The sequence below is a fragment of the Cebidichthys violaceus genome, unplaced genomic scaffold (genome assembly GCF_023349555.1).
Source record: "Cebidichthys violaceus isolate CVI_PGR_0920_01 unplaced genomic scaffold, fCebVio1.0.p SCAF_12, whole genome shotgun sequence".
Classification (NCBI taxonomy): Eukaryota; Metazoa; Chordata; class Actinopteri; order Perciformes; family Stichaeidae; genus Cebidichthys; species Cebidichthys violaceus.
The window spans coordinates 12,550,208-12,567,745 of NW_027176285.1; the positions used below are offsets into that span (position 1 = coordinate 12,550,208).

General features: G+C 38.5%; 3 protein-coding genes across 8 annotated transcripts; 1 reads left to right on the forward strand and 2 right to left on the reverse strand.

The window, feature by feature from the left end:
* Positions 1–436: 436 nt before the first annotated feature.
* Positions 437–5,684, reverse strand: mat2al (methionine adenosyltransferase II, alpha-like). Its single transcript, XM_068706463.1, has 9 exons — positions 5,246–5,684; positions 4,275–4,352; positions 3,395–3,517; positions 3,208–3,320; positions 2,976–3,119; positions 1,587–1,805; positions 1,318–1,500; positions 1,024–1,157; positions 437–941 (listed from the first exon to the last, which is right to left on the reverse strand). The coding sequence occupies exons 1-9, from the start codon at positions 5,319–5,321 to the stop codon at positions 839–841; spliced, it is 1,173 nt and encodes a 390-aa protein (XP_068562564.1). The 5' UTR covers positions 5,322–5,684; the 3' UTR covers positions 437–838.
* A 2,918-nt stretch (positions 5,685–8,602) lies between these two features.
* On the forward strand, positions 8,603–11,544 carry si:ch73-234b20.5 (uncharacterized protein LOC449923 homolog). 2 transcript variants are annotated; one of them, XM_068706471.1, is made up of 3 exons: positions 8,603–8,742; positions 9,442–9,612; positions 10,978–11,544. In XM_068706471.1, exons 1-3 carry the CDS (start codon positions 8,740–8,742, stop codon positions 11,113–11,115), a joined length of 312 nt encoding a protein of 103 aa, XP_068562572.1. In that variant the 5' UTR covers positions 8,603–8,739; the 3' UTR covers positions 11,116–11,544. The 2 variants fall into 2 exon arrangements, with proteins under 2 accessions (XP_068562572.1, XP_068562570.1); XM_068706469.1 differs by lacking the exon at positions 8,603–8,742 and adding an exon at positions 8,894–9,128.
* Positions 11,204–17,449, reverse strand: hnrnpd (heterogeneous nuclear ribonucleoprotein D). Of its 5 annotated transcripts, none has more exons than XR_011102269.1 (9): positions 16,982–17,449; positions 14,755–14,923; positions 14,321–14,482; positions 14,071–14,202; positions 13,839–13,938; positions 13,414–13,569; positions 13,230–13,321; positions 12,757–12,858; positions 11,204–11,962 (listed from the first exon to the last, which is right to left on the reverse strand). XR_011102269.1 is itself a non-coding variant. In XM_068706465.1 (8 exons), the coding sequence occupies exons 1-7, from the start codon at positions 17,149–17,151 to the stop codon at positions 13,254–13,256; spliced, it is 957 nt and encodes a 318-aa protein (XP_068562566.1). In that variant the 5' UTR covers positions 17,152–17,449; the 3' UTR covers positions 11,204–11,962; positions 13,230–13,253. The 5 variants fall into 5 exon arrangements, 3 of the variants coding, with proteins under 3 accessions (XP_068562566.1, XP_068562565.1, XP_068562567.1); XR_011102268.1 differs by having other exon boundaries at positions 13,226–13,321; XM_068706465.1 differs by lacking the exon at positions 12,757–12,858.
* Between the last annotated feature and the right edge of the window lie 89 nt (positions 17,450–17,538).

Sequence of the window (17,538 nt, forward strand, 5' to 3'; positions counted from 1 at the left end):
AGAGTTTAACATGAAAAGAAAGGCAGTTTCACTTTCCATCGTTTTTCTTTTAACTGCAAATGTTTTTCCACCTCCTGATAAATGTTGTGTAACCTGGACTCCATCCAGCGGCAGCTTAAGTTATCACAGGTTTATTATAGGAGTGAATATAAGAGTAATATTGGTGGAAAAGGTACTAATCAAATCATTACAATAAAATAAAACAAAGCAAAATAAAACATAAAATAAAAGGTAAATAAAACAAAACAAACAAAGGAAAACCAAATTAAAAAGTTAAGTAAACCCATAATATAACTATAACAACTCACCTCAATCACATATTTGGTAATACAGTGGTGAAAAGTAACTAAGTATAATTACTCAAATTACCATTTTATAACTATTAATCAAGTAAAGTAAAAGTACTTCAACTGTAAAATGAAGTGAAGTACGTGAGGAGGTTTATGCAGCGCTTTAATCACCAAATATTATCAAAATACATTAAGTTTTTTTTAATATAAATTTGACAGTATCGGACAATTCTTCCACAATATTCAAAAGAAAGAAAATCCCATTCATTGCATCATCATCATCATCATCATCATCATCATCATCATCATCATCATCATCATTATTATTTTAAACAAACTACAATTTCTCATACAGGAAAACAGCATAAATCATGATTTTGTTAAAATCAAAATGAATTCTTCAACAAAAGGCCACTGCCTCAACAGTTCACGGTCAGAGAGAAGAAGACGTTTATGTTTGTCGTATTTGGATGAATGGATTCCTTTGATTGTTTGATTAATAGGAGGACATAACTGGAATGTGAGCGACTCCCCCCCCAAAAAATAACTCAAAACACCAGAGACTTTGGTTTTTCCCAGGGGAACTCCTCTCTGCCAAAGTGACCGTAGCAGGCGGTGGCCTGGTAGATCGGCCTCTTCAGACCCAGCTCCCTGTAAGAAATAAAGTCATAGTACACGTTAATATTTACAGGAACAAAAAGAACACACTAAAAACATGAGTTTTTACACGTACTTCACGATGACGCCGGGCCTCAGGTCGAAGTTCTTCTGCACTATCTGCAGCAGCTCGTCTTCGTCCCGGTTCGATGAGCCGTAGTGGAACACGGAGATGGAGAGCGGATGGCTCACACCAATGGCGTAGGAGATCTAAAGGGAGTGACATACGTCGTTATTGATCAGCTGTCAGAAGATCTTCTGACTTCAGAGTATTAAGGATCAGTTCTGTTCAGTTCAAAACAAACAGACAGATGTTTTTAAACGTGGATTGTGTTTCTACTCGTACGTCCAGAGCTCTAACCCTCCTCACCTGAACGAGGACTCTCCTGCACAGCCCAGCTTTGACCAAAGACTTGGCGACCCAGCGTGCCGCGTACGCTCCGGACCGATCCACTTTGGAGTAGTCCTTCCCGGAGAAAGCCCCTCCTCCGTGCCCCCCCCATCCTCCGTACGTGTCCACGATGATCTTGCGCCCCGTGAGTCCTGCATCGCTCTGATGACACAATAAAAGCATCAACTTCTGCTTGATTGAGGTTTTTTTTTTTTTATCACATTCCCATTGGTTCAGTCCTCGCTCACCTGTGGGCCGCCCATGAGGAACTTGCCACTCGGCAGCAGGTGGTAGATGGTCTTGTCGTCCAGGTACTTGGCGGGAATGACGACCCTCACCACCTTCTCCATCAGATGGCGTCTGATCTCCTCCAGGGTGATGTCCGGGATGTGCTGCACCGAGATGACCACCGTGTGAACTCGCAGAGGCTCCATGGCTCCAGAGTTGTCTCTGTACTCCACCGTGACCTGCAGAGAAGAGGACAGGAAGCTCTTTTCACTCCTCAGTGTCAAAACTAACAGCACAGTGAAGATAGAGGAGATGTTTTGGTGCATATTTTATGTCACTGTATTTCATCTTTGGGGAGCTGTGAAAAAACGTTCCTGAATGTTGTGGCTGCAGTCCGGAGTGTAAGACTAATATACTGGAACATAGCTTGTGTCCTTCTGTGCACCTTGCTGGGTCACTTACGGTAATAGAGTCACGTGGTGTTGGGGGTATCAGCTGTTCAGTATTTACTTCTGTGAATGGAAGGAGAAGGGTGAGAGAGGGAGTCTTATTCTGCTTTTGATCGCCTTCGTACGAAGTTCTGAAAGTCGTTAGAACGTGTTTGTTTGTCCTTCCTGCAAATAAATCTACAAAACGCAGCAACTGGATCTGTGAATCACTGACGGCCGGCGTGTTAGTCTCCCCTCCTCAGCCTCTCGGTGACTCATTTTAGGTTTCATACAGTCACCTATAACTCCTGTGTGCTCCTGTTACCACTTTTAATAATCGTCACGGTCTCTGAACACATGAGACACACTGGTTTTAAACTGTCCGTGGGAAGAATTCACAAATAAGAGTCTGTTCATTGTTGGTTAAAGACTCTGGTCTCTCTGGTATCTCTGGTATCTCTGGTCTCTCTGGTCTCTCTGGTCTCTCTGGTCTCTCTGGTCTCTCTGGTCTCTCTGACCACTTCTCTCTCTTTGGAGAACGTCATGTGAAATAACTTCTCTGACTCACGGAATAATTCTCCTACTCCTCGTTCTCTTTCGTCGTCTCCCCGTGTGTGTACATCTCACTCGAGTCAGGAAACTTGTTAGAATACCCATATTTGATTGGCTGAGCTGCATCACGTGGTGTGATTTACGCCACTGAACAAGTGACGTAAAGGCTGGAAAAGCTGCGCCGGTTAAAATACAAGCGCTCCGTCAAAATGTAATAATTCTCAATTATCTATCGGTTTTAGGTCCTGGGTCCGGATACAACGACGTCTGGGTCCGGATCCGGACCGCGGTCCGCCTATTAGTGACCCCTGATGTAATGAATGAAGTGGGTCGGAGTCAAACCGCCGGTGCCTTTAAACCCCCGTGTGTGTGTGTGTGTGTGTGTGTGTGTGTGTGTGAGCCCCTCTGTCGGCTTTTAAAACGGCTCACTTGTGATTTGGAGTCCGGTCGTATCCACGGACACTCTCCGCTGAGCGACAGCTCCCTGATCCTGTAGTTGAGCTTGTGAGCCAGCAGGATGGTGAGCGGCATGCACTCCTCGGTCTCATCGGTGGCGTAGCCGAACATCAGACCCTGAGGAGACGAGCAGGCGGACACGAACGGAAAATAAAGTCTGAGTTTAGTTTGGATAAAGTTGAGGTTTAAAGGTGAAATACTGAACCTGGTCTCCGGCCCCGATGTCCTCCTGATCCCTGCCTTCAAACACACAGTCCGATATCTCCTCACACTGCGGCTCCAGCGCCACCAGCACATTGCAGGTCTTGTAGTCAAAACCTGCAGATCACAGTTGGGACTCAGTCACTTAAATCCCTGAGAGAAAAAAGGTTATTAAATAAGAACCCTCCCACCTTTTGAAGAGTCATCGTAGCCGATCTTCTTGACGGTATCTCGGACCACCGTCTGGAGATCCACGATGGCCTTAGACGTCACCTCTCCAACCAGTAGGACCATGCCCGTCTTCGTCACACATTCTGGAGCAAAACATCACATTTGTACTTGACAACAATCCGAATCAGGCTATATTACACATTTTTGTGTGGATGCATTGCATAATCACAGTTTCTTAAACAGTCAATTGTTGTGTACTGAAGTCTGAAGCAGCGTGATTGAGAAGAAACTGAGAGAAGTCACGCGAAGAGAGCACAAAGGGAACGTTTCAGAGGCAGGGAAATGCATTTGATGAGCTTTGAGAAAGCCAGAAAGATCTGCAGGGCAAACACAGATCTAGTCTGAGTATTATTGGCGGTTTAAAACTAATATTAGAATTCAAATCTAGACCGGGTTTAAAGGAGCAGTTTTTAGGATCTAGCGACATCTAGTGGTGAGGTTAATAACAGCTCATTCTAAGGTAACGAAAACACAAAGATTCTTGATTTCAGGTGATTATACACCAAAGAAAACATACTTAATAGTATATTTAATATCTGCCAATACATCTCCCTAAATGCCACGCACTGTACCTTTAAGAGCAGTGCGTGAGCAGCCAGCACTCAATCAATGGCAGTATCAAACAGGTAATAGAAAGGTATTTTAAGAGCGGGTGAGTCAGCGCAATCCAGAGAGGTCTTTGAGCAAACAGCTGTAAGTGATCACCTAAAAAATGATGATGCAGTTTGGTGCAGCGGTATGCGATATTAGCCATGGACAGACACGGAGTTGCACACTCACATGATAAACAGTTAATCCTCCAGTCGGCTTTCCTTTAGATGATAAACACTGAAAACTCACCACAGGCCACTTTAGAGTCGGGGTCCTGACTCAGATACGCATCGAGCACAGCGTCACTGATCTGATCACACATTTTATCTGTGAACACAACGTCAGAGACACAAATAAATACGTGAATACTAATCCTAATACTTCTCACAACTTACTGAATGTGATGTCATGATTTTTATACACAAGGTTAGTGACTTTTGGGGCTCCGTAGTTTAATAAACTTAAAGGAAAATAACTTTCTACAGTTAAAAAAAACTTATGAAAGTACTGTCCTTGAGTACTTTTTGAGTATTTCCAGTGTTGTACATTTGTTTGACAAGCTACTCTGCATATTAAGATTAATATGAATATAAATCAACTAATAAATGATGCACACATTAACACATTATGCATGAATAATAATAATCCAGTAATATATATATATATATATATATATATATATATATATATATATATATAAAATTCTGCATAATGTGTACTTTACAAGAAATACTCAGGACAGTAGCAATACTGAAGTAAAAGCATTCCCAATATTAATTCTAAAGTATAAGCATACAAATACACTGAAAGTACCAAAAGTAAAAGTACTCATGATGCAGAATGACACATTTTGGAAGACAATATACTACATTATTATTGTAATGTTGCAGCTGGTAAATGTGGAGTTTATTTTAACTACTTTGTGTACTTCTGGGTAGTTTAATCTATAATAATACATCATCATATTTGAGTTGTCATTAAAGTAACTGAAGCAGTTAAATGAATGTAGTGAAGTAAAATGCATGGCATTAAAAGTATGATGATGAAGTTTAAAGTGGCATACAATGTAAATACTTATGTGAAGTACCTCAACATGGTACGTAGTATAGTACTTGTAGCCTGCTCAGTTACTTTCCACCACTGACAGTCCAGACAGTGTACTACAACAGTACTACCGCAGTACACACAGTAGTACACACAGTTATACATGAACACAGTACCGGAGTGTCCTTCTCCGACGGACTCGGACGTGAACAGGAAAGTCTTCCCACCGCGGTGCGCTCCACTCGGGTTCATCTTCAGCTCGTCGGTCGGTGTCGGTGTCGGTTCTCGGTGCAGAGAAATCCTGAATTTAACGGAATTATAACGATACTGTCGCACTTTGAGTGAAAGTAGCTTCTGATGTTCGCCGACACTGATTATAAAAAAACAATAATTAACTCTTGACGGTGGAGATTAAAAGCATTTCAAGATTTACGACAGGCGGATTTAACGTAAAGCTGTGGGAAACAACTGATGTAACGTTTCACCGGTTGTCCTACACGGTTAATATTAATATTAATGGTAATATTGTAATAGGCTGATAAATACACGCCGGTAAGTACTCATCGCCTCTTCAGTGGGGGCTGTATACGGCTGAGAGAGCCGAGGATGTTTACAAGTGAAGGTCCTTCAGGCAGCAGCACGGACAGCCTCAAGATGGCGTTGACGCGCCACATTAAATTAAATTAAATTAAATTAAATTAAATTAAATTAAATTAAATTAAATTAAATTAAATTAAATTAAATTAAATTAAATTAAAATGTATTTGGTAAAATAATCGTTAAAGTATTATAAACATACAAATTGAACTATACAAAATAAAACATTAAAACATAAAATAAACATTAAAAACACAATGCAAAATAATCATAAAAAATAGTGACTGTAAAAATAACTCACCTCAATCACCTTAAATGTGGTAACATATTCTATAAAGACGTACTCTGATCTTTTACAACACTAAAAAACACTAAAACACAAGTTGCATTCGAACTTTTCCTTAAGTAAAAGTGCAAAAGTATTACCATCAAAATATACTCAAAGTACCAAAAGTAAAAATACTGATTATGCAGAATGGCAAATTTCAGTATAATACATATGGATTTTAATTATTGATGCATTAATGTTGAAGCCAGTAAAGGTGGAGCTCATTTTAACGACTTCATTGATTAATTCAATGCTGTGTAGTTTATTCTATAATAATAAATCACAATTTAGAATTATATTTTGTATTATTAATCTAAATCTGCAAAATAACAAGTAACTAAAGCTATCAAAAACATTTTGTAGAGTGAAAGCAGAGGACATGTGCTCAAATTGAATTTAGGTTTCGAAATAGCCCTGGTTGCTATCTTCTTTATTATTTCAGTTTTTTGCAACATTATAGTATTATTTATCATTTAGAGTAAAGTAATATTGTATTTATTGTATTCTTGGTACTTTTATTAGACAGCTGTAGTAAATTGACCTACGTTAAAGATTAAGAGTTTGCCTGCAAAACATACTACATGATTTGTAGAGTTGTTGTATTGGATTGCATTATATTCACAGCCCTATCTATATGGACAAAAACACCAATTGCATTATAATTTAAAGCGTTGCTGTCATTTACGTACACAAACACTGACCACAGTCAAAGAAACTGCTTCTCACAGAGCCGAGTGTACAACTGTGTGTTTGATAGCTGAACAAGAAAACATCATCATAAACTTCTCAAGAGTGAGATTTATTGCAGGGCTAGTAATAAAATGCAGTATATCCAGGTGATCGTGTTGTTGTGGCCATCCATTGTATTTAACCCCTAAAATACTGGAACACTGTGCTCATGCATTGCGTTCCAGTGCATTTGCTATTGATTTATAATATCTTAAAACTAAACGAAGTCCATGATCACAATGAGTACTTGTAAAAGAGACAGCCAGCGTGCATCACACTCACATACTGCACTGTCTTTACAACTGGTCCTAATTGTCTTATCTAAATAGTGCATTCATTCATTAGATATTTCTATTTGACTTTGAGCAAACATATTCCTTCACTGTTTATTTAGTATTTGACAAAGTACAGCACACTCCCAATGTTCAGTTTGTATGACTCATGGCCAGATCCTCTATCAAGGAAGTACATCTAGTACAAAGTACTATCAAAGCATGTCTCGACCTGTTTGAAGGTGGATTTAGAAATGCACTTTATTTGTTCCCTTGGGGTATTCTTTTTTTTACAGTCAGGATTGATATATGAATGAGATTATCTCTTGACTTCAAAGTACATTTACTCAAGTATTGTACAACTCTGAGGTACTTAAACTTTACTTGCGTGTTTTAATTTGATGCTACTTTATACTTCTACTCCACTACATCTCAGAGTTAAATGTTTAATATGTTCTCCACTACATGTATTTGATCCCTTTAGTTACATTGTAGACATTGTAGATTGATAACACAAAATAGAAATCTAAAGTATGACATACTATTATAGATTAAACTACCCGCAGTATAGAAAGTAATTATAATCAGCTTCATATTTACAAGCTGCAACATTAAAGTGATGAACACATTAATGCATCGATCATTATAATTCAATAATGTTAATTATATTATTCTGAAATGGGCCATTCTGCATAATGAGTACTTTAAAGTACAATGCATTGTTATTCAGTAGAACAAATTAATACTTTGGCAGCATTTTACACACTTTAAGTTTGATTCTAAATGCAGGACGTGTAACAGAACATTTTTAAACTGTAGTATAGCTACTTTTAAGTAAAAGATCTTAATAATTCTACAGTTATTCCTGTTCCTCTTCACCCTGATCTCTACTTCCTCGTGTAGCTGTGGTGATACACACTGTTCATGTTGGTTGTTGTGCTGCAATACTTGAGAGGAAAAAGCAGAAATGGAGGAGAAAGAAGTGGCGGTAGTGTTCACCAGGGTCACCATCTTAGTTTAGCTTATTAGCATGCTAATATCTGCTAATTAGCACCGAGGCTACAGGTTTATGAGGTTGATCAGAATATGTCAAGTTCTTTAAAAACAGACTAAAGACTTTTATGTTCATGTCTGCCCTTTAACGGAACTGCTTTTTGCCTTTTTATTCATCTGTTATTATTATTATCCTCATTATAATAATTATTGTCATATTGTATTTCAGACTTTTTTGTTTATATTTCTATATATAATACATATATTTTATTTACCTGTTTATCTCTTTTTAACTTTAACATGTAGAGCACTGTGAGCTGTGTCTGTGTTCAGTTACAAGTGTGAATTATTATTTTCTTTTATTATATTTCTTCAGCATAAATTGCTCAGAATGTAGGACAGTCTTATATATAAGCATTAAGCATCAGCCTTTTCCTTTTCAGTCACACTGTTTACTACATATCCCACTGTTTATGCTTATTGTAGTGTGCGTGACGACTGAATAAAAAGACTACCAATATTCAAATTAAACCGAGGGCTGAACTTGCGCTTCAAAACAGCACATTTGCGTTCATTGAGCTGTCGCTGGCTGCTGAACTAACAAGCTGCACAACACAGGATGAGGAAGTGAAGCAACGGAGCGACTTCACCTCTTTATTGCCCTGCAAATATCTCTCTGCTGAAAACACAGAGCCCTTTGCCCAGAGACGTCAGCTCAGCACTGGTGTGGATCCTGTTCCTCTGACAGCTGATGGTACGTAAACACACACAGAACATTAACTGAAATGTCTTCTTTTATTGTTTTAAAGTCTTAAAAGGGTAGATGAGTGTGTGGCAGCAGAGTTCATGAGAAGCAGGAAGTGAAAGTGCTGATTTGAGTTCTTCGAGGCGAAGACGACACTGGCTCCTGTTGAAGCCAATGAGACTCAGAGTGAAGGCAGTTAATGAGTAACACAGCAGAGGTGCAACCTTCAGCAGACATTTGTTCAGCTCTTACTGTGTGACTCATGCAGCCACAAGAAGCTCAGAGCTCTGCTTCCGTTCATTACACCTGGAGGACTGGATCACTTCGTGGAAACTTTATTTTATTTCTTTTTGTATGAGTTCTGTTGTTGGTGACAGAGAAACACAGCTGTGATGGTACGTGGTGTACTTTTAATAAGTTTAAATATTGTTTACGTATAGTTTTTTAAGATGCTTTTCTTCTTGATATTATCTATAATTCATTCTCCACATTGTGATAAGCAGGTTTGAAGGTTTTCATGTGACAATCGCAGGCCTCAGCTAAACACTGACAGCTCTCCGCTTGTTACAGGAAGTGAGGTTCGGTCTTTTAAAATGACCACAGATGTTGTTGATCTTTGACTTCCTGTGTGGTTTTTCTCGTTGCTGAATTTGTGGAGATTCTGACTAAATATTAAAACGATTTCCTCCCAAATGTTTTCCCCCTCAGGCTGACACACGCCCTCAGGCGCCGGCCTCCGGCTCGGCGGCTAAACTGGACACGGTTCAGAGTCAGGTGAACGAGGTTAAAGTCATCCTGAAAGACAACATCAGCAAAGTGCTGGAGAGAGGAGACAGACTAGACGATCTGATCGGGAAGACCGACGACCTGCAGGCGTCTGTAAGTACCTCATCATGACGAGCTTTAAGTCTTTATATTCACTAAAACAACGAGGCTGCTGGAGGAAAGTACCTAATCTCATTCACTAAAGTACAATTTTAAGATACTTGTACTTAACTTTATACTTCTACTCCACTACATTTTAGAAGGAACTATTGTACTTTTTACTTGCTATGTGAGTAGTTACTTTTCAGATTAAGATATAACATTAAAAAAATAAATAAAAGTTTATAAAATACACGGTTTTGTGCTGTTAAGAGTTAATCAGAGACATTTCCCCTCTAAACTTCACAAATGGTTTCATTTAAATACACGTTTTGTTAACCTTTTCTTGCTTAAGATCCACTTCTGATTCTTACAAATGTTTTTGAGGACCACCATCCATAAGGAATGACAAAAACAAAACTAGGCTGTAAATATATGTTATGCGACTGTCAGCTGTAATGACCCAAAAAAATATTCTGCTTCCCCTCACCATCACTGTCATTATGAATCCAAATTGAATGTCCTCTCCACACACTTTGGAGCTTTTACTGGCAGTTTGTCTCCCAAAAAACATGTTTTTTTTTTTATCTGATATGTTGTGATTGACATGGCGAAACTGCTCGTAGAAATTATGCATTTTAATTTGACTTTTTCTATTTATCTCATTCATTATTGAGCACGTTTAGGTATGACTAGCTTTGTAAGAAACCCTGAAAATATATTTTCATGTGTGACCCTTTGGAGGGGCCCGACCCCTATGTTGGGAACCACTGGACTAAACTATCTGACTATATGTAAAGCAGTGAAAGTATCTCCACCTGGAGCAGTAACATGCTGCTCTAACACTGCTGCCATTATCAGAGATCAGTCGTGTTTATCTGCAGAACGACTTCTTCTACCTTCGATGCTTTAAGTGAATATCACAGGTAATACTTACAGGTACTTGTAATGCAAGTACTTCTACATTACTGTACTGGTACTTTTGGTTAAAGGAGTACTCCACTCATTTATCTTATACTATCAGATTCATGGTGGAAAAGTGATGTAGCAGAACCAGAATTATTGCCTATTTTTAGTCCACACACTCTTCTCCCTGCTCAAAATCCAGCGCCTACTTTACCCACAATGCAACCCGACTGCAAACAGTTATCCTGGATCCTTCAGCCTGCAGCAGAGATGAGCAGCGGGCTGGTTCATCAGACTTCACTCTCCTCCGTCTGGAGACACTAAAACCTTTAAACAACCTTTTCTCACATCATGCATTAGAACCCCTCGAGACCCATCAACAGACTTTGATGTGTAATATTAGTGGAGTAAAAGGATCCTGTACTTCCTTCATCGCTGGTCTTTCATTTGGTTTCCTTTACGTTTCTTTTTCAGGCCGACTCGTTCCAAAGAACTTCCACGCGGGTCGCCAGGAAATACTGGTGGAAAAACGTCAAAATGATGATTATAATCGGTGTGGTTGTGCTGATCATCATCATCCTCATCATCCTCTTCGCCACTAAAGTCATATAAAACCCCTTCAGGACTGAAAGCCATGAAGACAGGTGGATAAAGCTCACCTCTTTTTATTGAGCATTGAAGACGCACTCACTCACGAGTCTCTGGTCATTTCAGCTCAAACAAACAAGAGCAAAAATATTTATTTAAATTCAAAGGGTGCACAACTGCAAGCTTATTGATTAGGCTGCGATAAAGCTAAAGATGAGAAGATAAATTGTTAGAAACTTGGCTGAAATACTTCCTTGAACACTCCACTAACATGTGACATAATATAAATATTTCACAAAAAGGATCACAAATCCAAATGTTTATTTGTATTTTATCGCATTTCTTAAATGTCCAATTACCTGTGTGTGTATATATGCTGTATGTTTGACTGATAAACTCTGTAATTACATGTATTTTATGACCGAGGACTGCAATAAAGAGGATCAATTGTAACACCGCTTTTGTCTGCATTCTTTCATAGCACTAAATATATTTTTATATATATATAATGTGTGATCTGTTCCAACTGATCTAACATTTCAGTTGTGTAACAAACAAATTCACAAATAGCATCTGAGAACATTAAATACAAAAAACAAGAAGGGACGAGGAACGCAAACTGCTAAATCTTTGCAGCAATCTAAATAAATGCAAAACACCAAAAACGTTGTTTTTTTTTTGTTAAGATATGACACAAATACTCCGGTAAACGTAGAGGAAGTGTACTGCAGGTCAAAGTGCTCTTCGTTATTCTCTTACAATCAGCTCAGTGATCTTTGCTGGAGACCACCACCATCATCATCATCATCATCATCATCCTCATCCTCTCTCTCTCTCTGGCCTTCGCTCCACCAGCTCATCACTCTGAAACCTACGAAAAACAGAGGAACACAGATCAGCTTTAGGTGAACAAAAAACCTCTTCAGTTCAAAAACAAACAGGAATCCCCCGTGTTTAAAATGTCCAATGTCAAAAACAAACAAACTGAGAACAATTAATTTAACATTTTACAGTTAAAAAAAAAAAAAAAAAAGTTAGTCCATAAGCTAGAAATCCTGAAGTGCAATAAATTGAAGAAGTCAAAATACTAAATGGAAGAAACCTTCGATTGGTGAAAAAAAAAAAAATACACATTACAGAAAGCATTACATGCAAATTGTCTGGAAACTTCTTGTTTTACAAAAGGTTATAAGAGAAAAATTTGTTACAGGAAAATTAACAAAAAAGAGGAGTTCTCTTCCATCGCTGTGAGTAACACAAAACAGAGCAGTACACGCAGACAAAGTAAAGCACTTTATCCCCCAAACACAGTCTCCAACCAGGTTTTAGCTCATGGACTACTGGCTACAAGAGCTAAATCAAGAAACAAGCATTGTGGGTAAGATTAGGAATGCATATATTAACAATAGGAACTGGAAAGTCCAGAGAATGCTGTACGTATCCTTTGAAAAGCAAATAGTTAATTTAACATATTTATGATCATTACTTGTGGGGGGAAGTAAGGGCCTGTAAAAAATGACAATTACATGTGTATATTTGTTTAAGTTTTACATTACAAACAGTTGCAAAGAAATAACAAAAAAATGGAAAGAAAGATGACAAAGCTGGACGTGTCCCATATTGTTTAGTTTAGAAATGCGGATACAGGATGTTGTAAGACCATACCAAATGGCAGCATTCGAGAGCGTATGCTTCTCGTACCCGGTCCGCATTGAGCGGGCCCTGAGAGTATCTGGGAGTCAGCTCATGGCCTGCAAGGAAGCTCCGCTGGCAGGTACAAACAAGGTATGTCAGAGTTAGGAGACAACATACTTCCTTTTCTGTTTCCTTGCACATCCTTAACTTTGGCATCCATTTACTGTAGTAGCAGTACTTTACCTGTTAACGTTACAGATTTAAAAAAAAAAAAAAAAAAAAAAAAAAAAAAAGAAGGTGCAAAAGAGGCAGCAGAAGGCCGGCTGTTAAAATAATCGGCACACGTGTGTAGCCTCTATGTTACCACTACTGTAAAGCACTTGACGGTGCTGAGAAAAAGAAATTTACAAGAGGAAATTATACAAAATGTTACCAAACAGCAAAGTAAATATAACTACTTTAAATCCAAAGTACAGGGTGTATTTCTGTCTTTACATACCTACTTGAAGACGAGCGTTTTTCCTCCGTTAATACGGCTTGTAACTGTTGGTGTGACCACCACGCCGCGGAGACTTGCCGTATCCGCCGGATTGATCTAAACGTGTGGTACAGAATCTGATTACAGGTGTATTAATCATTTCACAGGTAACAGCAGACCGGTGGAACAGCTGAGTGGGCGCCACTTACTGTTGTAGTCACCGTATCCGTAATAGTTGTTGTAACCGGGGTAATCGTAGCCGCCGTAGCCTCCGTAGCCTTGATTACCATAACCGTAATTCCCATAATTCCCATAGTCTTGATTCCAGTAGTTGCCGTAACCCTGGTTCCAATTTTGATTGGGACCTGCAGTTAAACAGATCAATATTAGTACTTTTATTATTACTTGGAATCTTTACCCTCTCTTTGACATGTGTAAAAAGTACTTTAAAGTATGTCTGTTGTTGTTGGCGAAAGGTTTTCCATGACTTTAAGAGACATTTTCTCTGAAACATCCGTATTTATATTAAGTAATCATTTCATACGCTTCATTTTCTTATTCCTAAATTTCACAATGCACTGCTTAGCAGGGATTTAAAAGGTGCTTTATTCATTTTAAGTTTTTCTCCACTCACCACCGCCTCTTCCTCGAGACCTGGACGAGTATCCACCTCTTCCTCCCCAGTACTGCTGCTGCTGGTACTGTTCCTTGGACATTGCCACTTTTATTTCACACTAAGGGAACACCAATTAAGTTTTAGCTCCACAGCGATCATGTTATCGATTATAAAAAGCCTCCAATAATACGTGCCAGACTATTTATCAGGAGATTGAGTTGTATTTGACAGGAGGAGGAGGAGTGTGTACCTTGCTCAGTCCAATATTGTGGTACTTTTTCTCCATGATCCCCTTCACTGGCTCCTCCTCTTTGAATGTGATGAAGCAGAAGCCTCTTCTTTTGTTGGTTTTGTTCTCCATGGGAAGTTCAATGGACTCCAACTGTTCACATTATCAACGAATGTAGAAAATAACACGAGTTAATGGATACAAAAAGTGATTCCAATGAGCCACAGCTTCAACTAAAAGCTATATCTGGTGACGTTAAAAATAAACATACCTCTCCGAAGGCACCAAAGTACTCTCTGACTTTCTCCTCAGGAGTGTCTGGAGAGAGACCACCAACAAAGATCTTCTTCACGGGCTCCTTGCTCTTCATGGCCTTGGCTTTTTTGGGATCAATGACCTTTCCATTGAGTTTATGTTCCTTATGTGTAACAACCTGCAGAACCAAATACATGCAGCTGATTGTTTGTAGTAAAGACATCTAACCTCAATGCCAATAATATTTGTAATTAAGCTAATAATCAGACTGGGTAGCCGTTTTGTTTCACTTTATTATACGACTTCAACTATGTTTATCATCAATCAATCTGCTGCTTAATTTATTCCCTATTTGAGAGCTTAATTTTACCTTATATGTCACTACTGTGCATGTAGCATTACATACAGATTATATGTAAACAGTGATTCTGGGAGCAGGACTATATGTACCTTGTCAACACTGTCAGGTTCTTTAAAGAGCACAAATCCGAAGCCCCGTGAGCGGCCGGTCATGGGGTCCAGTTTCAGGGTGCAGTCTACAACCTCTCCATACTTGGAGAAGTAATCTTTCAGGTCCTTCTTAGTGGTGTCCCAGCTGAGCCCTCCAACAAACATCTTCCTGTTGACAAAAGAGCACATTTAAAGCAATCATCACTCACAATGCAGAATGAGAAAACGGCACTCGTTTGTTATTCACAACTAGTGGTGGAGGAAGTATTCAGAAGCTTTACTTCAAAGTACTAATACCACACTGTGAAAATATTCAAAACCTCACTGAAGTAAAAGTATGTAAATAGTATTTTCAGCAAAACGTACTTTAAAGTATGTAAAGTACCCAGTGCAGTAAAATGTTCCCTGTCAGTATTTTACTATTATATCTGTTGTTTCTGGATTATTATTACTGCTGCATTCATGTGTATGTTGCATGTTAACTCCTTTATATCCTGTTGTCTATTTTAATGTACACCAATGCATCATATTCTATAAGATCATCATATGTTTGTAGCGTCTCTGTCCTGTGAGAACCACGCATCTCTAAAAAGAACAAACTGTTTTCAGCTTTGTGAAGATGCATTTTACATCTGATCCAAGAGACTTTTTAAAGAGTTTATTTATCTGAAGGAGGAGGAGGATGTTCTCAACACATAAAGGAAACACTTCATCCTTCAGTTTATCACAAACATTCAACATCAACACATAAAGAAACACTTCATCCTTCAGTTTATCACAAACATTCAACATCAACACATAAAGGAAACACTTCATCCTTCAGTTTATCACAAACATTCAACATCAACACATAAAGGAACATGTCATCCTTCAGTTTATCACCAACATTCATCATCAACACATAAAGGAACACTTCATCCTTCAGTTTATCACAAACATTCAACATCAACACATAAAGGAACACTTCATCCTTCAGTTCATAACAAACATTCAACATCAACACATAAAGGAACACTTCATCCTTCAGTTCATAACAAACATTCAACATCAACACATAAAGGAACACTTCATCCTTCAGTTTATCACAAACATTCAACACATAAAGGAACACTTCATCCTTCAGTTTATCACAACATTCAACATAGATATGACTAGTTTAACCTGTAAGATGAGGGACTAGTTTAACATGTAAGATGAGGGACTAGTTTAACATGTAAGATGAGGAACTAGTTTAAACTGTAAGATGAGGGACTAGTTTAACATGTAAGATGAGGGACTAGTTTAACATGTAACATGAGGGACTAGTTTAACCTGTAAAATGAGGGACTAGTTTAACATGCAAGATGGACTAGTTTAACCTGTAAGATGAGGGACTAGTTTAACCTGTAAGATGAGGGACTAGTTTAACATGTAAGATGAGGGACTAGTTTAACCTGTAAGATGAGGGACTAGTTTAAACTGTAAGATGAGGGACTAGTTTAACCTGTAAAATGAGGAACTAGTTTAACCTGTAAGATGAGGGACTAGTTTAAACTATAGGATGAGTGACTAGTTTAAACTGTAATATGAGGGACTAGTTTAAAATGTAAGAGGGACTAGTTTAAACTGTAAAATGAGGGACTAGTTTAAACTGTAAAATGAGGAACTAGTTTAAACTGTAAGATAAGGGACTAGTTTAAACTATAAGATGAGTGTAATGTAACCGTACCCCTCATAATTTAAACTGTAAGATGAGGAACTAGTTTAAACTATACAATGAGGGACTAGTTTACCCTGTAAGATGAGGGACTGGTTTAACCTGTAAGATGAGGGACTAGTTTAAACTGTAAGATGAGGGACTAGTTTAAACTGTAAGATGAGGGAATAGTTTAACCTGTAAGATGAGGGACCAGTTTAACCTGTAAGATGAGGGACTAGTTTAACCTGTAAGATGAGGGAATAGTTTAACCTGTAAGATGAGGGACTAGTTTAACCTGTAAGATGAGGGACTAGTTTAACCTGTAAGATGAGGGACTAGTTTAAACTGTGAGATGAGGGACTAGTTTAAACTGTGAGATGAGGGACTAGTTTAAACTGTAAAATGAGGGACTAGTTTTAACTGTACGATGAGGTGATGAGTGTAATGTAACCGTTCTGAACTACACATGAGTGTAACGTCACCGTACCCCTCATCATTTAAACTCTAAGATGAGTTTTAAAACCTAAGATGGGTGTAACGTAACCGTACCCCTCATCCTCCTCGTTTTTACTGGCGTCTATTCTCGACCCTTCGGCCTCGCCCCCCATCAGGCCACAGTCTCCGGCCGCAGACATCATCGGGTCATCGCTGGTTGCCTCCCCGTCCTCTTCCATTCGCATCATGGTCGGATCCTCGCTGAATTCATAATCGTCCGACATTGTTGTTTGTTTTTGTTGCTAAACTCAAAGCTACGTCGTCTGCAGAAGCTAAGCTAGTTGGCTTGCTAATGCTAAGCTAATATTTTGGTGTCATATATCGTAGTTTGTAACTCTTAGACAAACTAGTTAGATTGCTCAAAGTTAATACAATTTTAATATTAGTCTAAATTTAGACAAAATTATGTTTCATAAAGGTAAAATTGAGTTTCAGTTGCTACAGTTTGATAGGTGATTTGTGAGCGTCGCTTCTTCAGATTCTTCTTCTTCTTCTTTCAGTTTATTGGCGGACTACAAACCAACGTTTAAGGTGCATGCCGCCACCTACTGTACCGGAGTGTGTAACATCATGACTTTATCAGTTGTTATTTAAACACAATAATAATTGTA